Source organism: Dermacentor variabilis, chromosome 8 (assembly GCF_050947875.1).
Source record: "Dermacentor variabilis isolate Ectoservices chromosome 8, ASM5094787v1, whole genome shotgun sequence".
NCBI classification, from domain to species: domain Eukaryota; kingdom Metazoa; phylum Arthropoda; class Arachnida; order Ixodida; family Ixodidae; genus Dermacentor; species Dermacentor variabilis.
In genome coordinates, this window is record NC_134575.1 from 65355733 (window position 1) to 65380698 (window position 24966).

The 24966-nt window shown below is 50.5% G+C and overlaps 1 protein-coding gene across 7 annotated transcripts in view; it reads right to left on the minus strand.

Moving 5' to 3' along the window:
- wake (ankyrin repeat and fibronectin type III domain containing protein wide awake) overlaps positions 1-24966 on the minus strand; it is a 396065-nt gene that overhangs the window by 23190 nt on the left and 347909 nt on the right. For 5 of the 7 annotated variants that reach the window (XM_075702290.1, XM_075702288.1, XM_075702291.1 and 2 more), the window contains 3 exons: positions 5203-5335; positions 3012-3164; positions 1868-2115 (listed from right to left, as the gene is read on the minus strand). In XM_075702290.1, the coding sequence (XP_075558405.1) occupies positions 1868-2115; positions 3012-3164; positions 5203-5335 (534 nt within the window). Of the gene's footprint in view, positions 1-1867; positions 2116-3011; positions 3165-5202; positions 5336-17436; positions 17570-24966 lie in introns of those variants that run through there. The other 2 variants (XM_075702294.1, XM_075702292.1) reach the window with 2 other exon arrangements.

Sequence of the window (24966 nt, forward strand, 5' to 3'; positions counted from 1 at the left end):
TGAAAAGAATAATAGGGACGCGAAATGCATCTGTTGGCGCACACTCCTACAATGCCGCACCGCGGAGTACAGTGAAAGGTTTAAGTGTGCTGGCATGTTCGCTAAAATGGCCCATATGAGCTGGCTCGAAGGAAATGAGGTGGGATTTATCATCATATAGGTTGCAGCAACGTTCTTACTATATACTACAGTTCCGTGCATCACGCGTAGCTCTGGACATTATACACATATAAAAAAACATGAAAAAAGCAGCTTCGATACATCATGGCTGGCTAGATACGACGAGACTACAGTAGTACAGCGCAGCGTGCTATTAGAACATAAGAGAAGAACGAGAACGTTGATACAGAACTTACAGAACATCGCTCGGAGCCTAAGAAGAGCGTTTCTAAACAAACATTCGCAAACGAAACAAGCGCATGCGACAGACATGCAAGCTTGCGCTACGTGTGAAGCATCTCCGATTGCGTCACAGATTCCGTGCATTTCGTTCCGTCTACAAGAACCTCAGTGACAGTGACGAGCGCTTTTGGCATCTGTCAGCGACGAATCGCGAGAATGCGGTTGCTCGTCGCGCTTTTGCACATGCTCAAGAATGCGGGAGGCAGTCGAGTGGGGAGGGGGGGGGGGGAAGATACCAAAATGCAAAAAAAATAAAGAAGAAAGAAAAAGAGTATTGCTACATGCTTTATAGAACAGTGCACACGTGTGAAGTTGTTGCCACTCTCAAGATATCAAGGCGACAGTAAAGGAGGATATATGAGCTTAAGTAGGATTAGTAAATTGCGCTTCCGGAACGCCAGGAAGGTCGGTGTCACCACAAGCAAAGCAGCGCGAGGAGCCGAGCTATGCACAGTGCTCTGCGTACATCGGTGCGCCCTTCGTTACTGCCGCTTTCATATGCCAAGCCCTAACGTGGTCTCGCGGCGCTCAGTGCAGGCACAGTGTGGCCCGACTCTTGTCGCCAAGCACCCAAGAGAAATCGGTGGCACCGAGCACCGCAGGCATAGCGAGGCCGCACCATGGAGGCGCGTTCAGAAAAGTTCATATATACCCCCACCCTGTTGCCATAATTGGCAGCCAGATGGAACGCGATCCGGACGTATTTACGGCGTGACCCTCCGCGGTGTCTACGGCGTTCTGGAAGCCGATTGGACATACAGACCGGCCATGAGAAAAGATGGAGTCCTGCGTTTTTCTCCTTAATATAGAATGTACTAGAATACTGCACCTTATAAGATAACAAATAAGACAGGATGCGCTTACTGCTGCGCTGTACGTGCTCAATTTGTGCAGAAAGATGGCATTTTATGGCCCAGATTGTTTATTATAACAAGTGGCGCCGTTCCTTGTCAATAAAAGAAAGTGAGCATTTGCCTTCTATATACACGCGCCTTATAGAGCTCATTCACATGTACCGCCGACGCGCAGAGGGCGCACGAACAAGTTGGTCCCCGGTCGCAAATTGTCGCTTTGGTCGAATAGCTACTGTTTTGTGCCAGTCGCTCGATGCTCAATTTTTCAGTCACGCGACTGCAGTCGCACACCTACTGAACCAATGAGCGTCAATTGAACGTGGCATAAAGAGTAGACGTGAACGGCATCAATCACGAGACATTTCGGTGTGGCGACGGGCAGGCAGCGCTTGCCGGTGTAAACATCGGTCACCGTGAGTCGATCCCTGGTCGCCAGCCGCGGTCGGTCGCGCGACTTCTGTCAGTCGCCGTTTCGTGTTCTCATCGCGCGGAAGCTAAACTGACGCGTCGACGCCGGGTCACGCCTCGAATACGCCGCAAATACGCGCTCCATGTGGTTGTCGTTTCGGTTCGAGGTTCGACGCGTCTTCGAATTGTCTCATTGCGCTCACCTGGCACACCCTTGGCGAGTCGACTGGGGACGCTGGGCGAATTGGGCAGCGCCCCCGGTCGGGCCGTCTGGCCCGACGTCGGCGTGGTCTGGAACGATGCTTCGTCCGCCTGTCCGTTGGCGGTCAGACACGACGAATGGTGATGGTGCTGGCTGTGGGCCGCGGCTGCCGCCGTCGCGTCCAGCAGGCTGTCGATGCTGGCAGATCGGCGCAGGGGCGTCGACGGCACGCCCGGGAAGCCCGTGGCTCTGTGCGTTCGCCGGCGAGAAGGGGCAGAAAGGACCGTGTTACGTTTGCCCCGTTTCGTCAGCTTTTTATAAGTAAATGTTATGCAGACGCTGTATTATTATTCCCGAACTACTATGTTACGCTGCGAACTTATGGGAGCTAAGAGCACTGTCACGTGCGCTCGGGTTTCATGAGTTTTGAAAGTGCGGTGGTCGTTTAAGTCGCTTGGCCTGACCGTGCCGTACCACAGCAACACTTCACCGGCAGTCGCAATTGCTGTGCCTGTGTATAAGCTGTGCAGCCCAGCTTCTACTCGTATCGAGAATGCCGACGGTCTGCGCAAGAGCGATATACAGAAAAACAGACGTCGCAAAGCTACAGCGGTAGGAAATTTAATTTCAATAGCAAGGTAGTCCAGTTGGCCGCTTCACAAAACGGAAGGCCCGTAGAAGGGAGATGAATGATTGAGATAAAGGGGCTGTACCGCGAGTACGTGCGCATGGAAAAAAGATATATCAGATAAACGTCAGGCTGCTAAAGAAGCTCCCACGGAGCTCAAGTTTATCAGAGCATGTGCCGTCCTAAACTGGTCTCAACTTCACAGTTTCTGACAAAAAGAAGCGAAGCCACTGCTGGTCGCCGAGTCCTAGGTGCGTCATGCCGCGCCTGTGGAGCTTCCGGCTCTTAAACGCTTTGGTAGTTAGTCGCAGTTAGCCTCCGGAGCTTCCAAGCAATGCGGATGCAACGGTTATGTATGGCCGTGACAAGGCGTTGCAGAGCCAGCCGCGGCCAGGAGCAAACGGGTTTCGATTCTCTTTTACAGAAATCTGCACTGCTCGAGTCATCGACGTACTGGACGACTCCGGCTGCCCAGAGGGCTTCACCGCCTATACACGATCGGTGCGCCAGCACTCACGGGTCGAACACGGACGACGTGGACGACGCGGGTCCGGGCGGCGACAGGAGCGTGCTGCTGGCCGAGGGCGACCTCTCGCCGGGCGCCTTCTCCTTCTGCATGAGCAGCCGCGCCAGCTTGGCCAGGCCGCCGCCCACGCCACCTTGCTCTTGCCTGCACGACGGCGATCACGGGAACCACATTAGTCTCGCGTCGCTGGTCACGGGGACAGCGTCGCGTAAAAGGTGTCATTAGAAGTTATCTCGGACTTTTAAGTAGCGACTGCCCGTCGTTTGGTGACGCTCGGCTGTTGCCCACGTGCACCACGGTTCGCTTCATCCGGGAAGCGCTGCATAGGTTGAGCCTTAACCACGCTCGACGGCTACACCGGTCTCGAGAGTGATCGTCAAGTTCTGTGTAGTACATTGACGCCGCATGTCGTTCGAGGCACTCGAAATGGCAGGATAAGCTTCCCGCATAGGACAGAAACGAACGGCATGACGGCAGGTTTTCACAGCTCCTATATCGTGTACATGTATAGCCGCATATTATGACTGCGAAGCTGGTAGCCTCTAGTCGGCCGGGACTTTTTCGTGGGCTCGTGCTCACCGAAAAGCAGTACCGCCGCCTAGCGGCCGCGGCCACTCAGACAGACCTCAAACGGCTGCTGGGAAAGGGCTTTGTCTTTGAGCTTCCGCTTAACAGAAATTATGTTTTCTCGTATATTCGTATTAAAATCCGAAGCTATAACGTCTGCAGCTTGTGCGTAAGTCTACTGGACGAATTTTCTGTCGCAATTAACTTTGAAAAAATTCGATTAGTTCAATAAGGCACTCGCGCTTGGCGGAGGGCCCAGCAGAATGAGCACGTAAATCGCGCACGTGCGTCACGTACGGCGCCTGCGCTGGTGGTGTTCCTTGTGCAACGTCGTCTAGCGTCGGTTAGGGTGGTGGTTGGCATAGTTTCCTACAAAAATTACTAGAGGGAACTCTGGCGCTGCAGTCTTTGTCCTACCATGGGAATGATGGGAAGTACATGGATTTGTCTGATCTTCGTGCTAGTGGATTCAGATGTTCTTGTGGCTTTGTATATTACGCTATATAAATCTTATTGTCGTATATTTCCGCGGAATCTATATTATTCGAAGTGCAGAAGACGCCGGGAATGCATACAATTGCTATTAATTACAACGATTGAGCTTGTCCAGGTGGCCAAATCGAAACGCGCCAAGCGTCTCAAGGCACTAGCATGCCCGCGATAAATTCATAAGGGCGTTTCATTCACTTGTCGATACATGCGTCCGTGGTTTAATGGTTTCAATATCAGGCTTCTGTGCTCGAGTCCCTGTGTTCGAATCCTGCCGTAGGGCAATTTTAATGATGTTTATTTAATTATTTATTACGCAGCATACTGTTGAAAATGACGAGTTTACGAAGTCACAACGCCGTTTGAAGCCAAAAGAACGAAGTTTTAGGCAAATCCATGTACTTCCCATGCTGGGAAAACCGCTCCCATTGCAGCTCCCGTAGACACTAGCGCCAGAGTTCCCTCTAGTAATTTTTATAGGAAAGTCTATGGTGGTTGGTACTTGTCCGACGCCGGTAGCGCTCGTCTAACGTCGGCAACCACTTCGCTGTACATCCACTTTCACGGGGTGAAATGGAGGCGGATTTTGTTTTTCTATGAAGCAGCAACGCAGGCAGTTTCACTTAATCGCTGTGCTCAAGAGTCAGCAGTTCCTGAGGCTTGTAACACCCTAACTGTCCACGTAAAAAAAAACATACAAGAAAAAAGAAGTCAAAATGTTAAGTTACTAAGAAAAATAGATTGAAAGGCATAAACGTTCCATATGTACTGACTTATCTACTTAACACGATCGGCGAATGTTCAATGCGCTGAGCCGTAGAACTACCGTGCACGCGATCACGAATAAAGTAAATTAATGCGTGTAGGCCACGTGCTTAATGGACGATTAGGGCAAAGCTATCCTAAGCTGGATATTATCCACGATCAACTTTCTCTGCTAATGGAATACAACATTCAGCGCAACCTTACAGTTTTTAACAATAAATTACTGCACGGTATCAGCGAGCCTTCTTCTGTTTCAACTGTCTATAGTTACTTCACTCCACACCCTCCTCCCAATCTCGTGCGAAAGTGTATAGAAGCGTTCTTTTGGTCGTCCTATACGACCTCGAGTCGTGCCGCTCACTTTTTGGAGCTGCCTCCATCGCCGCGGGTGCTTCCCTGCGAGGCTCCCGATCCCGCCGACGAGAGGCTGTGGCGTGGGGACGGGCTGGGCGACACGCGCACTCCGTCCTCGTCCTCCACGAGCAGCTGGCATCCTGCGCAGGACAATGGCACGGTCAGGACAGAGAAGAAAGCAGCATGCTGCAAGGATACCGATTCACGAGAAAAACGCGTTCACGGATGGTTTGCCCATGCACCCTGCAGAGAAACGCCGTGTTCTGAGCAAGCTCTTCGCGTTAACAGCTTGGCGGCTATCAAAAGGTTTCAGTCAAACTGAAATACGAGCTGCTCGGGTTCGCGACGCCTTGAGATATCGAAGAAAGACACTTTAACGCCCTTCATCACACTTGCTGTCTGGTGTGGAACGCTATGGGCTGCGCTACGTGATATATAGTTAAGGCGGGATTCGCATATCGCAGCTACAAAAAGCCACAAAAGGGCTGCTGCGACATTTGAAAGCTACCGAATTGAGTCACTGTCTGTGATCCAGACTGAGTGACCGAATGATATCCCCAGTGGACTTTCTCTTCTAATATTTCAGTCCCCTTTTCCCTTTCTCCAGTCTAGGGTAGCCAACCGGGCTCAGTCCTGGTTAATCTCCCTACCTTTCATTTATCATTTGCTTTCTCTCTCTCTCTCTCTCTCTCTCTCTCTCTCTCTCTGTCGTTCTGTTTGGTAACCCAATTCATTTTGTGTAGTGGTTTCAGTAAGAACAATAACAGTTCTACACATGGTGAACGTAACGTACATGTTTAATGAACGTGCACCAACCTGCGTACTCGCGCACGCAACTCCTCTACGCAGTGAACAGCGCATGCGCAATTTTGTTCAAAAGTAACGAGCACGCACGCGAAAAAAAAGAAAAGGCGATGTTGCGAAGCCTAAGATCTGCCGACACGTACAAGACTTCATGTACACGTGTGTTCGTGCTAAGTATGCGGAGGCTTAGTGGATTTAGGATTGCAGCACTACGCCCTCAGACAGTACGCCAATCCACCTCACGAGATTTAAGCGCTGGTTATTTCATCTATACTTGCAAAAGAGGAAAACACCTAGTACCGTACAATGCTGCAGAGCACCAAGAGGGAAAGAAAAAAAAAGAAAACATCTGGACGTTGAAAGAAAAAAAAAAATATCGCGCTTCAGAAGGCAGTGTTCCTCAACGCGTGAGCTTTATATGACAGCCAGCTTGGCGAAATGCCTACACGCAGGCTTTCCTTACACTGATGAGCCCTCGAAAGAACGGGAGTCACCACTGTGCTGTTTTTATTTTCTTTCTCCGTGCTTTCCTTGAGAAAACGAGCAGCCGGCGTGCAAGCGCACAAAGCGACAGAATTCCGTCGCATCATTTGCAACACGAGACTGCAACATAAGTCAGCTTTTGGAAGTGAGGACAGATATGAAAAAGGCCTTGAGCCGAGCGGAGTGCTCAGTATACGGGGAGCCATGCATGGCGTTTCGTGCTAAGAGAGAGAGGGGGGGAGGAAAAGCAAAAAAGAAAAGAAAAAGAGCCAAGGCGACAGCACTCGGCCACGTATGCCTGTATGGCCAAAGGAAAAATCGAAGGAATTTAAATATTACAGGTACGATGATGACGATGGTCATTCTTAAACATCGCCCGTCCCCCAGTATTGCGGATGAGCCAGGAATTCCGTGGTCGTAGGGGACGTGCAAAAATAACAATAATTACCACATGATCGAAATAACGAGGCGTAAAAAAAAGCTAGAACTGGGGACCAACGGATTGTGCATAACTGAAAAGTCAGGCCAGGTGAGTGGACAATTACATTTAAAACAGGGATAACGAAAATTAATTGGACGAGAGACGGACAATAATTTGCAAGAGTAGTTAATAGGGGCGCCAAAGAAGAGAAATAAAGTTGACATGGTAAATTATTTTGGCTTGAAGGAAATCGCGTACACCGTCAAACACAAAAAACCTAGTGCCAGGGCCTTAAGGAAAAGGTAAGATAGAAAGACTACGCAGCGGTACTTTGAGAAGCATTTGACTTTGAATTATTAAACTAGCGACCGCACAAAAAAAAGGAAAAATATTAGTGATCAATACAGATGCAGTTGGCTTACATAAATGGCACACGTGCGAGACAATCAGAACAGATCTCTGTAAATATGGATTTAATTTGGTTTGTGCATGTCTATATACCACCGTTGCCATATTCGCAGTCGCGTTTTGGCAAGCCTCGAAGATGCAGCAGCAGCAGCTGGCGTGGCGAGCGTACTTGGCTTCCGAGGGCGGTTAATATTATTATTATTATTATTATTATTATTATTATTATTATTATTATTATTATTATTATTATTATTATTATTATTATTATGTGTATTGAACAAATATATACAATTAACAGGAAAGGGAAAGCGAGGAGCAGGCTGGCAACTGCCACCGGAAGGGGCACAACGCCTGCCTACTCTTCAGAAGGGAGGTGAGAGCAACACAGAAATGAAAGATAGGAAGGAGGGGAGGAAAGTGGAAGGGAACAGCAGCAGGACAAATCTAAAGCATAATGTAGAACACACAGTACAGATCACACACAGTAGGGCAGGTCACTGAAGGTCACGCTACTACAGAATGCTGAATAGAATAGTTTCGACGCTACAAACGTGAACCTAAGTTAGTTAACGTAAGTAGAGCGCGATGAGCCTGATCACGTTTAGCCGCACAACCACTATATGCGGAAGTTGTATAGAAGAACGCACAAATAGCTAAGTTCCGCAATCCAGCAGCGAAAACGGATCTCGTTTTCTTCCTTCGAGACCGCGGGCGAGAAGCCTAAAGGCGCCTGATTAATAGCGCGTCCTCTTTGACCAAGGCGAAGCGCGCTAGCTATAGCTATGTGGCTGAACGGAAAAGAACAAAGAGGTCTGTATACGTGATGCAACCGAAGAAATGAGTCCGGCCTGCTTTCCCGCTCGGATCATATTTCTAATCATCCTCCGTATATCTCTCGCGTAGCCCGATCCTGGATATCGTCCAAGGCGCGCCAGGCGTATAGCGGCCCGCAAGAACGAGAGAGAGCGCCTCGCAAATGGCGTTTATAGGTATACACTCGCACACAATGCACGTCACCGCACGAGCGTCGGTACCTCGCAGACGAAATTCTAGGTGCTACGGGTGATTATGAGTTAGTTGGAAGTGCCCGTCACGTCTCCGATTTGATAGACCTCGTGCTCTCATAAAAGCTATAGCATAGCGAGCCTGCGGCGAAAAATCGATGGCGGGCGCTTATAGAGGTGTGGAGAATCGCTCGAGCCTATATACACGTGCACGCATCCCGAGCGCCAAGTGGCTGTTAAGATCGCAGATAACTGGCGTGAATATGGGAGCCGCTGGTTCGCGAGCTGGCGCGTTCTCCCGGCCGGACAAGTTGGGAAACGTGGACTTCAGGAACTGTACCGTATAATTCCCCGTGTAGAACGCGAGGTTTGTACGGCAAGGTCAAACGGGCCGACAACTGGCGTGTTCCGTGTATACAGCAGTGGACCAGCATTAGCTTGCTTAGCAAAAAAAAAAAGAAAGTCATTTCGTAAGGCGACGACGGCGACGTAACGAAGACAGCTGGATACGGCGTAGATACAACTATAGGAAAACCACGATGACGGCGTAAAGACATTCGCGGCCTACGACGGAAACTCCTACACGACGCGACAGACGGAAGGCCATCTTAGGCCTGACTCAGGCAGCAGTCATTCGCCGCGCGTCCCGTTACGGCGCCCGTCAGGAGGGAGCCTTTCCTCGTGTGGTTCCCACTAAAAAAGGGGAAGTAGGCGACATAAGAACATCGCTTGTGCGAGCACCGTTGATTCTGCACGTCTCTATACTCTCTCTCTCTCTCTCCACCAACGTCACCGCGCCCCGTATCTTAGTAGAAACTGGCGGTCAAACGCTTTCTCCTGACACAGCGAATGACCTCTGTGTGAATCAGGCTCCGCGAGTCGCCGACCCGAGATCATGCTCTGAGCGGTGACCGACTCCGGGTTAGGCTTCGGTGTCTCGCCGAGAAGACGTTGCCGAGGGGTCTTCCACACATCTGAGCCGCGAAGAGAGAAGGTACGAACAACAGTTGTGACGTCAACGTGGAGGAGGTTGAACGGCACCACTTTCCTTTCAAGTGGTGACGCGTGCTTTTCAAGTCACAAACGGCGTTCGTGCGACGCTCAAGGACACTTGCAAATGTCTCAGTTGAGGGGTGAAAGTGATGGGTGCTTTGAAAGAGATGCAGACGCGATCATGAACTCGCCCACAACCTATGCGTTCGCCGATTATCACAGTGCGTGGGATCCACGTCTGTATATTGTAACGGGCATATCATCAAATCACAAGTCCAAATCGCTCGTTTATTCTAGCGGGCGTCGCCTCTACTGGTGGTGGTGGTGATCGTCTCAAGGCTCACAATCACCAACTGGGATAGGCACAGACTATAGCGGTAGGAAGTATTCGAAAACGAGAAACGCAACGTAAAGAAAAAAAAAGAACTAAATGAGATTTTGGAATAACTATACGAGTATGCGAGCGAGCAGTCAGGCTAACTAAAGGGTGAACATTAAAATCGGTTACACTCAATGAGATAATAAATGCAATGTTAATAAAGAATTAGGAGAAACCAATTTCAGTGAACTGCATGCTTATCTGATAGGTAGAATGCAGCTACAATACTTAGCAGGGTAATCATTTTGTTTCAGTTAGAAAATCGAACTCTGCGCTACAAACGTTATATATATATTGGGGACTCCTTATGTACTGTAAAACATGATGATGATTGTGATTATGTCTGCGAGGGACGCCACGAAATGTGGATGAACTCTAGCGTTAACAGCTATTGATGGCTGCAGAAGAATCGCAAAGGACAAGCTTCTCAAGTCACAGGTGAAAGGTTAACGCACGAACACAATGAATAAACACAAGAAGCCAACACACAGGTTTGGCTTCGAGTGCTCACTGACCGCATCGGCGCATTAACTTGATAATTTCATCGAAACTTCGCTTTTACGAAATACAGTTTGCCTCTTGGACACCAAAGCTACAGCGAACTGTAGTTGCGGCAACTTCGGCAGAAGAAGACGAGAAGTATCGCTATACGCATTGTTGCGTCCGCAGATTGCGAGACGAGCACCAATAACACATATCTTCATTGAGGGTCGACACTACCACAACGCGAACGTGGCGCTGGCTGCAGCAGCGTTGCCACCTGATTCGCACATGTCCGTCACCGATTACAATATGCACAGGCTTCATTTGCCGCCTCGGGCTATTGGGTGTGAGCGGTGATCTCGTGATATAACGCTGTCGGAGCGAATTCAGCCAAGGCCTCTTATAGATAGAACAGGGCCTGTGCACTTCGATCCGTGACGTCATGCCACCTCGCCCAATCGCCGTAGAATCTACGGCGATGCTCCCGAGTAAGCCGCCGCGATTTTGACGTCGCCGCTTTCGTCACGACGGGCTTGACAGTGGAAATTTCGGCCCAAGTAGCATGACGTCATAAAGCTCAGTGCGCAGGCCTGCTGTCTCGGAGGCGTTGGGTTTGGCGCGACAGCGCTGACGTCGTGTGCAAGTTCGTCTTTGTGACACGTTCTCCCTGTATATAAAGCGCCATGTTTCACGGCAGTACTCTGGCAGGCACGCATCGACTGCACTGAAATTACCCGAAGGGACCAGGTGCAATTGTGGGCCCCTCACGCGATTCCTCAAAAAGCGGTGCCTCCGGAGGCGGCGCCGTGAGAAAAGGCTCTGTAGCTGTTACACGTGATCGATACGGGAAATTACAGGTCGCCGAGGTGACGCTCCAAACGATATCGCTGTTGAGCCGTGTGGAATCGGACAAGTGGGAAAACGCCGCAATATATTATACCTTCGTTTGTATGACGTCGACGCGAGCCAGTCGAGTCAGAAGTCGAGCTGAACCAACTCGACCCGACCGCGTTCAGATGCAGCTTGCCAAGACGGTTGGGCAGGTTAGCTCAACCCTTGTAGCCTGGTTGAAAGAACTCGCATCGACCATCGATCGGCCCGATCGAGTCGTCGGCGTTTACATCAACCCGACGTCCGATTTAGAGCGTGACAAGCCGACTCGAACCCACCCCTCCCCCTTTGTCGAGTTCATATAAAACGAGCTTATTTCTGAACGTTCTCCAGCATACTGCGCTCGCAGGGACCGGAGATGCAATAAATTCTCAAAACACTAGTGTAGGTTCGCGCAGTTTCACTAACGCGGCATGGGGGAGACCCAAGATCACCGCTCGTGCAATAACGGTAAGAACTGAACGGCTCGAGTGCAGCCGGAAAGCGAAACCAGCGAGTTCTCGAGACACCGCACCCGCGGTGCACAAAAAAAAAAAAAAAAAGAAGAAAAGAAAAGAAACGGCCTTGCCCAGCGGGCGGATTGAATTAATCGCCTTCGCAGGAAGATGAGTATTCTTGAGGCCGTTCGATTTCGTATCTCTCTCGCCCGTTGTTTTATAATCAGGGCGTCGTCAGATAGTGCCCGGTAATGGCATTTCAGCTGCGGCTGCCAAGTCGGACGTCACAGCCATGGCAACGGCCACGGAGAAATGTGTCGCGCCGCGGGAACTTTCCAGCACAGGTGTCGCCCGCAGCTCATTAACGTCGACGAGCGCGACACGAAATTAGCGGGGGGTTGGGGGGGGGGGGGGGGAGGGGGCAATTCGGGAGCGCTAAGGAAACTCCTGCAGCCTTTAGGGCAACGTCAGACACCGTGCGGTGAAGAATACAGTACTGTACGCGACAAAGATAACGAGCGTGTGACGTCCCAAACTGCGCAGATCACACGTCGACAAACTTACTACAGATACGAAAGCTCGACAAATAAATGCGCGATGTATACCGGCTAATAAGGGCCGACGGACGTTTTATTGGATGAAGAAAAAAAAAAAGAGACGTTATTAATTAGCTGTACACAACAGAATCACTATATGCCTCACGTACGAAAGATCAGTGACGTGACACTGACGAAAGCGATTTACACCATGACGTCAAAACCCGGCTGTCGGTGTTATAACCAACAGCTTTGCTGCAACGATGGGAGAACGAAATGTGAATCAATAGATATGCCTACGCGTGGAAACCGCAGAGGGGGGGGGGGGTCTGTTTCCACGACCAGTTGTCGGAGTAAGGTTGCTACCGGCCGTCGGGTTTCTTGAGCGAAGGGGTTGCGCGGCACACCAAACGAGTCACTCGCTAAATGAACGAACGAACGAGATTACCGTGCAAGAACGAACTTGGTGCGGCAGCAGCTGAGCCTTCACACGGTGGGCTTTTTGTCGCACTGGGCGAAAGCAAACAAGCATACCATGGCTCCTTCGAAGCACCAGCAGCCCTCGCTTTCTGCATATCGCTGTCCTCGCAGGCGGCTGCGGATGTCAACGCGAATCGGTTGCAGATCGCCCACAGTGGCAGCTCGCGCGCTTGACGGGTGCAACCAACGCCTCCTATACGCCGCAACGCCACAGGCGAACGAAAGCTTTGACTCGGAGAAAAATTCTGCAGATCCAACGCACATCTTGAAACACATGCAAAGCGAAGCTTTCGTGGAGCGGTGAACCAAATGCAATAACTTTACCCCTCCCCTTTTTTTTTTTTCTTTCGTGCTTTTGTGCCGTAAACGATACTGGCGCGCGCGCATGCGCCCTCACGGGGATCATCTCGCGCGAGTGCGCGGCGATAATCTCAAGAAGCAATTAGCTTTCGAATTGAAAAGTGAAATAGTGGGTAAGCACGCATCATTCCGATCGCGCAGCGCTTCCAAAAAGAGAGGTAGAAGAAACGCAGATATAATATCTGCCTTTATATATATATATATATATATATATATATATATATATATATATATATATATATATATATATATATATATGTGTGTGTGTGTGTGTGTGTGTGTGTGTGTGTGTGTGTGTGTGTGTGTGTGTGTGTGTGTGTGTGTGTGGTGGCGCTGGCTAACACTCTCAGGGTTAGTTGTAGCAGTAAGACATACATAAAGTGGATGGGAAAGCGGCGCCGCCGCAGCTCAAATGGTTAGAGCACGCCACGAGTAATGCGACGACCTGGCATCGTTTCCCACCTGCGGCAAATTGTCTTTTCATCCACGTTCATTGCCATTACTTGACGATTTCTTTAATTCAATTAGTGAGTACAAGTAACTTCCCCCATGTTACCCTTGGTGCCTTCGTTTGTTGGCTTCTCATTATATATATATATATATATATATATATATATATATATATATATATATATATATATATATATATATATATATATATGTATGCGTAGAACAAAATTAGTAGAAGACCAAGAACGTATGATTGCAAAGACTTAGTTGATGAATCCGCTGCTCGCTACCTGACTATCGCATCTAACTTTCATTGCGTGCGCTAGTATGGTGGACACCTAAACTACATGCTACTCCAGCTTGTTGGCAAAGTGCAGATGCGGTTGTGGCCCGACGGTTTGAGCATAGGACACGTAATTTACTTTCTTTTTTTAAGTTTGAGCTATTCGAAAAGACAGCAGCAGCACCCAGCAGCCACGGTCAGGAATGACCGGGAGGGATGGCGAACGCGTTAAAAGTGCCAACCGCGGAATCGGATACCAAACGAAACAGACGTTGCGTCTAGAATCAATGGTTTAGGTGTATAGTCGCTGTGCACTGCGTCCTACATACAGAAGAGTGTGAGATGATTTTCTGCGCAATAACGCGCCGGACTCGAGAAAACAGTTTCAAATATGTGACGTCACACTGACGTATAGCGAAGCTCCGGTTATAGGAGCAAAATTTCAAAAGGGGGAACTTAAAAGCTCCGTTTACCAAAGCGCCAAATAAATGCGGAGTTTTTGGTGGAATACTTCGTCCGTTTAAACTGCTTATTGTCTTTCGGTTAGTGTGTTTTTCTTAACATGCAAATGAGGACGCCACGTCGACAGTTGCCGACGCTTGCAGCTACACGTGCGCAGTCAAATCAAATAAAAAATGCGCGTGTGCACCGGACCATCGGAATGCGCTCCAGAACGAGGCCGAAGCACGCGTGGATTTACGATTGCTGCATATTTGTTTTTTTTTAATATTGCCACAATAATTCCATCGCTTAGATCAACGAGTCAGGCTTGCGGATGCCAGAAACGCCGAACGACCTCAAAAGTTGTAGTGACGACAGCCGGCCCTAACTTGCGATTCAAATCACTGGACATGAGGACAGAAGCTTCGTTCACCTATTATGCGTGATTAACGTTACAGCGAGAGCGCCGCAATCGCGAGGCATTAAGCCGAAGCGGCAACAACATGAACTGGCGCCACGTTTCACAACGCTATTACTTATCGTGTAAGTATACACACTGGAGAGCTTTAGATTAGGGGACGCAAGCGACTTTCATACGCAAGAACTAGGGGCGACGGTACTGCGCATGCGCAGACCGAGACGTAGGAGTCTGCGCATGAGCAGTACCGCGGCCCCTAGTTCTTGCGTACGCAAGCGGCTTACGTTCCCTAATCTAACAGTACGCTGACGTAGCGTACGTAAGCCGCGGAAACGCCATAGCGTACACAGCATGTGCAGCTGCAGAAAACCAGACTGCCTTATGTGCGTGAAAGCTTTTCGTAAACGTTAGCTCGAGAACGCCTAACATTGTAAATCTGTCTAGCAGTAACCACCTAGAGCGTTAACTCCTACCGGCGCTGCGAAGGTCGAAAATCGAGTCGGCGACTTGCGCGAAAATGCTATTTTGCACAAAGAAAAGTAGAGGCCTTGGACATGAAAGAACAGCAGAAGGCACGCGAATCCCAAGCTTATAAGCCTCGCACTGAAAGCACCCGGTGATTAGCCAGCCGTCTGCGCACTTTCTTTACTACGTCAGCGCAGCATGACGAGATGCGGAACACGATCATCTCTTCTTGCGAAGAAGCTCTTTCGGTGGAAGACGCAAAGCTGCTCCTCTTACCGCGAACGCGGGATGTTTCTCCGGCAGTGATTGTGAAACACGCACTAAAATTGCAAGACATGGCCGACCATACAGCATACCCTAAACAAGAGCACACAAACCACTCGTTCGATGCATGCCAGATTCGGGAAATCCCCCCCCCCCCCCCCCGGAAAAATCATTTACGCTTGACAAGTAACGCGTGACACGGGTGCGAAAATAAAGAAAGATTAACGATGGTTTTATAATTAGATGCATATATGCGAAAGCTCGAGCCGCTATAGACCCCGCATGGGGGAAAACACTAATAAATGCCCGCTATACAGTCGCCAGCGGGGAGAACACAAAATCCTGCGCGACGTCCCGTTTGCGAAACCACCCCGAATGATGGTCACGTACCGCGCCACTGGCCGAAAGAGAATGGCCTCGCGGTAAAGAAGCGTATAGGCGCGCCGCGAACGTTGGCGTCCTGCTGCTGCTCGTCGCCACGCCGGACCGAGCCTCACACGGATGGGGCAAGGCCGCCAAAGGAGTCGCCGCGCACGCGTGGTGCGTGCTGAGGAGAACGTTGTCTGCACGCAACGCGGACAGTTCCCGAATGCGAAAAAAAAAGAAAGAAGAAAAAGAACGGGGCAACGCACGTGGTAGCGCTTGCTATAGTGAAGGGGAATTCCCTCTTCTCTAACCCCTGTAGATCTCCTCCTTCCCGGAGGAAAGCCAATTACAATCCGACAGCTCGACTGTATAGTTTGATTGATTGATTGATTAATTGAGTGAGTGAGTGAGTGAGTGAGTGAGTGAGTTGAACTCCCCAAAGCAACACATGCGGTATAAGTGACGCCGTAATGTTGGGATATCCGTACATGCGCAAAAAAAGCGCTCCATGTATACGTCTACTTTTGCACTCCCCAATCAGCGGTAGCTTAGCGCCTATCGCTTTGCCGCCGATAAAGTTGTGTCGGGCTCGTATCCCGGCCGCGGTGGCCACATTCCTATGGGAGAAGAAGAATGCAAAAGAAACGCTCCTGTACTTAGCTTTAGGGTGTGCCTTAACGAACCCCAGGTGGTCAAAATTATTCCGGAGTCCTTCCTTACGACCTCCACTACAACCCACTGCGCCGCTGAAGGACCTTAGGTCCCTACCTATTTTTTCTTCTTCTTTTGCATTCCACCACCATTAGAATGACGCCGTTGCGAGGGGTATCGAACCCACGACTTGATCATCAACAGCAGAGCATCACGGCTCCTTATCGCTCTACCCCCCCCCCCCCCTCCGCACCCACCACACGCAAACAGCTTTCGCCAGTGTTTCCCGGTTCGCGCGACCTGGGGCACCGTATACGTGTTGCGCATCACAACGGCCGAGAGACTCCGGGCGCCGGCACACCGCGCCGATAGATGCACTCGTATACACACAAGTACGCGCGCGCGCACGAAACGCCACGCGACCAGAGGTCGACGCGCGACGGGGCCGTTCGGTCGCCCGCGCAGAGAGCCCCGCGGCGACTCCGTGATTGATGGCGTTCGCGACGAGCACAGCTAACGGACGCGTCACCGCTTCGGAACCGTCCCACTTTCGGTGGCCATTTGCGCCGGCACTATAGCTGCCGGCACTTTTCTGGTCTCTCCGGCGGAGCGAAAGGTAAACACCGCGACCCATGCCCCGGATGTCGCGAGAGGTCGACAAAATGGTGGGAAATGGAGTCGGCGTCGCCGGCGTGCTGCGACCAAATCGCACCCTGCATGCTGCCGTATAGCTTTCAACAAGAGTCGATAAAAGTTGCTAAAAGGTTGATAAAAGGGTGATAAAAAGTTGATAAAAGGAATTCTGGCGGCAGCGTCTATGGCAACTGCAGCTACCTACGGCCGTTCAGCCAGCGTGGCAATGATCGGTATATATGTACATAGTGCATGGATATCCATCAACTTCGTCCTTCTGGCTTCCAACGACATTGCGACATCACGAACTGATGATCTTCAAAAAAGAAATATATGTATACGCAACCATTAGTAGCGGTTAAGCATGTGCGCAGAAACACATCGCGTTGTTCCGTTTAGGCAACTACGAATGCTGGGAAATTTAGAAAGGTAAGGCGGTAATTAACAATGCCGCAAGAGCGTCCGAAGCCACGAAGATGAGACAAATCCACGTACTACTACCCATCATTTCGACGGTATCTGAACGATCACTGAGACAGTGTTCCCTCCAGTGATTTTTGCCGGAGACTGCGCGCATAGTGGGCAACGTACGATCACGGCTGCTGTTGAGGCTCCAGGCCCGACTTGCCAACTGTCTCCGGCGCCTGGCCGCGTCGCTCAGTCCGGAAGACGTCGATTGCAGCTCGTCGAAACAGCGCATTGTGTGGCCGGAATGCCGCGTGCGATCGTCCTACCGATTACGGAGTCGGGACGACCGCGACTACTGAACACGCCCTCTCGATCACGTGACTTTGTATTATACACACATTAACTTTACAGTACATACGGTTGACATTTTGCACGTCGCGCGCTTTCCGCCCGGCGTCAGCTGTCTTCGCGGAAATAGCGGCTAGGACGGCTGACGTCACCGCGTTCGAGGGCGAGAGCGCGTCTGCGTAAACCGCGGTGACGAAAACGCGGCCTTTCTTTCTCGTTCAACGAACGAACACTCCGGAGGCTCCCACGAACGTCCGTGCCCAGAATGTCTTAACAGCTCGAATGGGAATGTCACGTTGCCCAACGATGCGACGCGCAAGCGACGCGTTATACTGCGGTCCCCCAGTACAAACAAGAAAAGAAAGAAACGAATAGTTCCGCCACTGCGGTACATTATCCCCGGGGTCCTTCTGCAGCCTCTGCGCCAGCCTAAGTGCGAGTGAGCGTCAGCCAATTTCCATTTCCTGAGAGCGAATCTGCAAGTCAGGCGGCGAATTAAAGCTGGACAGACGCACCGCCTCCTTATCCCTCCCCCCTCTCCCGCCTTCCCCGAACTCGGGAACAAATACTCGCACACTTGCAGACAAATGTAAGAGAGCCCCACGCCTGCCCCTGCCATGCGCACTTTCCTAACTAGCGACACTATTGGCGTTATTTGTTTCCAGTAATTGTAATCAAGAACGCTGCAGCTCGAGGGGAAGTATGCATGCAGATTCCACGCATCAGTGTACGCATCATTCCACGCGGCAATCCAGTGTAAGCCCAGTCTCGGCGAACCGGCCAAACGGAACAGCGCGCCTCGGCAAGAGACGCGGCCGCGGACTCCGGCGACGAATGCGCCCCGCAGTCGTCGGCCGAGGCGGCGAGAAAGCACCCTGGCGTGAAACGCGACCACAGGGCCACCGCCGGCATCGAACGCCGCAAATATCTCGCTCGTGCGTCTAACGGAAACTGACGCTCTCGAGCCAACCGTCTCAGACTTGGCGTTGGCACGAGAGAGGTGTGCGGGCGGTTGTGACCTCCTTTCTTTCCTTCTTTCTTCCATCTGTTTATTTATTTATTTATTTATTTTGTCGTGAAGAGTATGGCGTCGTTGTGTTGGTAAACCAAGGTTCGATACCACGATGGGTAAGGTAATTCTTTTGTGTTTTTCGACAAGGCAGCATAGTCGGGGAGGTCTTGCAACCGAAATGTCGCTATAACTTCTTTCTTTTTTTCTTAATTACAGTTTAGCCGCGCAAGCACTACACGCGAAAGAGGGAAATTAAAAGATGACGCGCAACGAACGCGAGTCACTGTGCCTACATAAATGGTCCCCAATATTTTGCGCCATATACCCGCAGTAGTAAAGGTGTCTTTAGCACCAATGGAAGTTGTCCTTTCAAGGCCACTAACTGGATTTGTTGGTAATTTATCGATCAGGCGAGACGAACATAAAAACATGACAACTAATGAAACCTTATCCCAAAATCACAGCTACAAGGCAGTGCTCTAACCGAAAAGATACGGCCTAGATACGGCTTGATTCAACATAACTGAAATAACGCACGGTGTACGACGGCGAGCTACTTCTTGACTCCTCAATCCCCCCCTCCCCCTCTTCTCATCTCCGAATGCGCAAGATAAAATGTCGCAGGTTCGGGCGCTTTTGAAGCAAGCAGTAGCAGGCCGGATATTGGTTAATCAATATACCGTCGCGCCGTGAGTCTTCCGAGCCCAAGGGGGTCGAGTTATGCAAAGAAAGGACTGCCGTAAAGAGGGGTGTGAGGAGGGGGGTGGGGAGGTGAAGGGTGGAAGCTGGGGACACTATGGAGCCATTAGAGTGTGTTTATAACTTCGCCACTTGAGCGCGCGCTCTTAGTAGAGTTGCGCCACCCCGAGATCAGAGTGCGATAGCGCTCAGCCGTGTCGTGCCGCTTCGCCACGTGCAAGCGGTCGGAGGATTCCTTGTTCGCGTCGTTTTACGTCGAATGCCGAGGTCTCGGGTGCGATATCAAGAGGAAGGCTTCGTTCGGCAGGCGCCAACTCTCCTTTAGTATTTCTTAGTACGCGTGATACAGAGAAATGCTGTAATAGCCAACTGCTGACCACAATTTGAAGTGAAAAAGAAAAGTTGCAAGAAGAGGCGTAGAATTTTCTTTCGGGGTCCCAAATTTCAGGCACACCCATACGGCGTGCCTCGCATCTAAGCGCGACATACGGTACACTGTTTCTCCCGCGTTCCCACCCCGGCTCGCAACACACCTGTTCAGAATCCGTCGAAAGAAAGGTACGCTTTAAACGCGGCTCGCCATCTTCTTGACAGCACGCAAATGAGCGGACGTACCTGATGCCTCCATACAGGTGATCCTCGAGTTGGACAGCAGTGTATACTGTCGCGTGAGAAAAGAAAATAGCAGAACCTTCCGCCTTCCAGCCATTTCACGGAATAAGTAGCGGCAATTCTTATATAATGCGTAGTCTAACGCCCGATAAATGTCGTCAAATATAAACAACTACATCTTTGCTGCTAACAGATGCAAAAATTGAGGTCTCCCCTGGCAGGGATAGTCCGTAGCTATAGCTCGCGTGTTCTTTAGGTTGGCAACACGTGTGCGCTCCAACTGCGCGTAACAGCTCGAAAAGGATGTGCTGCTGCATCCCGATGGATCGGACTTGTAGGTTTATAACTGACAGGGCCAGAAGAGCGCTCGGCAAGCCCTTGTAGGACTAGCGCGAGTCGTATGCACGAGGAATGTTTAGAGAGAGTGGTTCCGTGCACTCAGCATTGTATTCACTTATGCTGCTTGGTATACCTAGCTTATAGTGGACTCCGGAAAGACGGGACCCGTAGAGCAAGAAACGGGTGCGACTAAGCGCGCAACTATAAAAGATATCACTTCATTGCTGTTCCGCTTGATAAGTACAAAATGAAGCGCATACACAACCGGAAGTCAATAAAGCAATGGTTGCAAATTCAGCGCTTCATGGAGCCTGTTTCTTGCCCTGTGTCCAGCGTTCCCGCTGTTCGTTCACACTAAACCCGCATGCTCCTTCCCTACTGAGCAGCGTTACCGTATACCATCGAACCTGAGCAGACATACCGCGAGAGCAGGTCGGTCACGCGCATTATAGCTTCACCATTCACCGCTCAGTGCCCGCCATTGCGCATTCAGGGTCCGGAAGCCCAGCCTCCTCCTATTTTCGTATTCTGCGAGACGTGAATTGCTCTAAACGCCGTCAGCGCGCACACGGCAGGCAATTGGGACGCATCAATCTCGCCTCCTGGAGAACACACAGTCTTCGCCTGACCGTGCACTATTCCCGATTACGTAATTGCGGAAGAGTGGATGCATGCCTACCGTGGTGGCATACATGCCGTGACGCGCCTTGCTCAACCACGGCGTGTTACGAACGCTTTCGACTTGCACGAGTATCCCATCTCACGATGACTGTCGGAGTTAATGCGATTAGCGTGCAAACGATGCGTAGCGACGCACCGTGTTACCGCCACCGAAACGCGTCATGTATGAGCCTTGTGTACTACAGCCGGGCTCCCCTCTCGCGCTTTCCTCCGGACACGTTGCGCCATATAGCGGCGCGCCTGTGCTCTCCCCATCCTTTTGCGTGGCCTCCGAGATCGCACAGGTGGCACGCTGGTGAGCGCTAACGCCAATAATTATGGCTAGCTTATACAGTCGGTCGTAACGTTGAAGGGTCAGGGGCTGCTGTGCTTTAGGAACCCTCGAGACGGGGGTTCGAGTCAGCTTAGCAACGAAGAAACGTTAAAGTTCTTTTTTTTTTTACGTTCATCTTCGCACCCGCAGAATCATGGCCGCCGCAATCTCAGTTGTCTGTGCCCTAGTCCAGCGTATATATACCGTCACAAGACGAAGCGACCAGCGCTCCGGCCCTCATGTATTGCGGTATTCCGTAAGCGGTGATATTTTAAGAACGGCCTGCGGATTTCTAATGTCGGGCGGACGCGCTTTTCCGCAGGGTTTCCCGTCTGTGCGAGAACGGACCCCCAGCGAGAGAGACCGGGATCGTCCGAGTCGGGAAATCTAAGCACGCCGTCGGTGGGCGAGCGATACGCAAGCACCGGGAATGCGGATTTCGCTTTGCGATATGGCGCGCACATATTGGCGCACGCGAAGAGGATACGAGGGCGCGCGATATTCGTTCAGAATGCCGCGCGGGGCCGCCGCAAGGTCAGCCGCGTGAGAGTGCCGCGCGCGATCCCGGAGAAAATAAGCCCATGTGTTTTATATAAGCGGACACCATGTAGACGAAGGTAGCTTAATATGCTGAAGCACTTCTTTTTCGAGACTCATTCTGCGTTTACGCGGCGGAATACGGTAGCTTATTTGCGGAGAAAGAGCAAAATTTTCGTCTCTGAATTTCGCGCCCGAATACCAGTGTCGGTATACGTTGGTATGGCATCAGGAGCTCAGGAGTGTGCGTTACTAGCGCCACTTCTTCGCCTTATTTATGCCTTTCTTTCTTTTTGTCCTTTATCCTCTTGCCCTCATGTAGGGTAAGTAAATCGGAGACACTTCTGGTTAACGTTCTTAAGCCTTTCCTTTCTTCTCTCTTTCTCGCAGACTTTAGTATATGGGGTATCAGATGCAGGGATTACAAGCACGCGCGACGCGCTGCTCAATTTGACTTCTGCATGGTGTAAGTTACAATTAGTGAAGAAACGTATATAAAGTAAAAAAGCTGAAACGTACTGTTGGACAAAAAAAAAAACAATGAAAGTAAGTCAACGGGGGTTACGGACGGAGCAATTTCGACATATTCCAGCCGTTTTATTTCAAGGTAAATTAAGAGAACTCCCGTGCCTTTCGTTCCTTTGAAATGCAGCATAATCTGTGCTTATGATAAATCTATTAGCCATTCCTGAGCAGACGCTGTCCGGATCTCTCGACATCACGAGGCGTTATAGTTCGGGAAGTTGCGAGCAAAACGTGTCGTTTTAACGTCTTTTATTTTTTTGGATTGCCCAGTCTTTGTTCACGCTATCATTGACGTTTCTGGTATTTCAGACGCGTATAGTCTATACCAATGTGGCTTAACATTCTCACTCGGTGTTCATTCAGCAGTCGTTCGAACCTACCAAACAAGCCGTAAAGTGTCGAGCGTAGCTCGCACTTCAGACAACTGCAGGTAGCTGTTTCTTGTTCACTTCGTCAACTCGCAATTATTTATTTCTATCTACGCTTTAGATGCGGCCTCACAGCGGTCGGCCTTCGCAGCGCCGGACATGGCCGGTGTATGATTAATGTTCCATATTTTTCCCCTTGTCTTACACTCGGCAATAGGCACGTCGATCACGTGGCATATTGCGGCTACCGAACCGTGGCTTCCATGTTAACGAGAAAGCGCGACGAAATTAACGAGGCCGAAACCCGCTTAGCAGAAGCAGACGAATGTATTACGGCCGAGCTGCAAAATTCCGAAGCGCTTAGAGGAAACGGCGCAGCGAAGGTGCTACAAAGAGCGCTCGCATTGGCGTTTGTAACACATTTTCAGCGGGCCGGTACAGCGTACATAAAGTATCCCGTGAGGCGGATCTTGACTGCTTCGCAGATGTTGTTCGAAACCTTGCCCCTCATAATTTTCGGCTATCTTATACCATATAGTAGCAGCGCTATTTACCAAAAGCCGCGACGATGCATGACGCGCATCTTCGATGAGCACAATGAAAATGTACTTCGTTCTTACGCGCAGCATTAATAATAGCCACGCTGAAAAATTACGACCGTCAGCGAAGTTCAGCAGCGAAGCCACCGACATGTACGCCACCCACTAATCACCTTCAACCACGAAGGGTAGCAAACCGGACATGCGTGTGGTTGACTTCCCTACGTCTCCTTCCTCCTTTCTCGCCTCCTCCCGCTCGCCTCAAAAACCCCAAGGTTTCCAACGCGATGTGCCTGCCGTAGAAGCGAACATAACTGCGTACCAGGCAGCACTGGTCACGACTGTAGGGATGTGCCGAGACAGACCGTGATATCAGAGTAAAGGAAAAAAGAAAATTCAGCTCGAGAAAATTTTGTTCATTTTTTTTTTCGAAGGGAATACGCCGTGCACCTTCCAAGCGCACAAAAAACAAGAGCATAACCGAGAACATGTCCCATCCATCTAAGTAAAGAATTCCACATGGCACAGATACAAGCGCACGCGGCTTCACGGACTGTGCCGGCGCGATGGGCTCGGCGGGAAGGTCGCCCACAGGATCCGGTTCACCAACGGACTACTTTTGCTTTACACTTCCAAGAAAGGCTGCTGTAAGGATTACACGAGCGGCTCGCAGCGGACAGGAAGCCCACGGCAGTTTCGGTGTATGGGACACGCAATGCACCGCGTAAGCTCGCGCGTGTTCCATCACGGCAGCGCCGAATTGCTCGCCGTACAATATACGCGAGGCGGACGACCACGTCCTTCGGAAACGCACGCCGGCGCAGCATTTCAAGGCGACACGTACCGTACGTATACACGAAGCACGTACGATGATAACAATGAACACTACAGTGTAGTGCGCCTCGGTATAGGTGTGATCCGGTTGTAGCCTTGGCGCCTGGATCCGTAAAACATCGGTACGATTCGACACTCGTGGCACCGGTGCCTTTTCCTTGACGCGGTGAATTCGGAGAGTGGGCCCGCTGTATATCCACGGCATGTTCGCGGGCTGCCCGAGCACACCGCGGCGGATGACGGTAGCATCTGCAGCACAGCTGCCGCTCCTTTATGTGCAGGGCGAGTTTTTAATTTTAACTCATCGTAGCGAAAGTTTCGCTTCGTTATAAGGCGTATATGTCTTTAAGCCCCCCCCCCCATTTCTAACCCCCCCTCCAATCTGAAAAACTGTTTCCAGCATTTTTTTTTTTTTATTCATGCGCATCTATTCTTCCCTTCTAATCATCGTAGTCTTCCTCGCTTTCTCCCATTTCCTTTTATTCGTTTTACCCTTGTCCGAACCTTGAGGAGGAGGCTACAATAAAGTAGCCTACTCAATCCGACACTCAGCTTACTCACAATGAACATATCCGCCCATCCAGACCAGCCCTATACAACAATAATAAAAGCACCCGTGGGCAGGCCACGAGCCATCTTTTTTTTTTTTTTCCCATAAACATTCATTCATTCGTTCGTTCACACGCCCTTTATTTTTGTGATCACGAATGTGATCATGAATGAAGTGATCAGCTGTCTCGGACTGCGGCCAATATTCCTACAAAGGGCTTACCTCGTCCACGAAAAAAAATAAATTCCCCTTTGCCAAAACGTTGGCACGTCCCTTGTTCGGCCACTGTTCACTTCAAGCCTCCATAGGCAGACAAGTCAACCTAAGGCACGCACGCCCGGTTTTCTACCGCACGC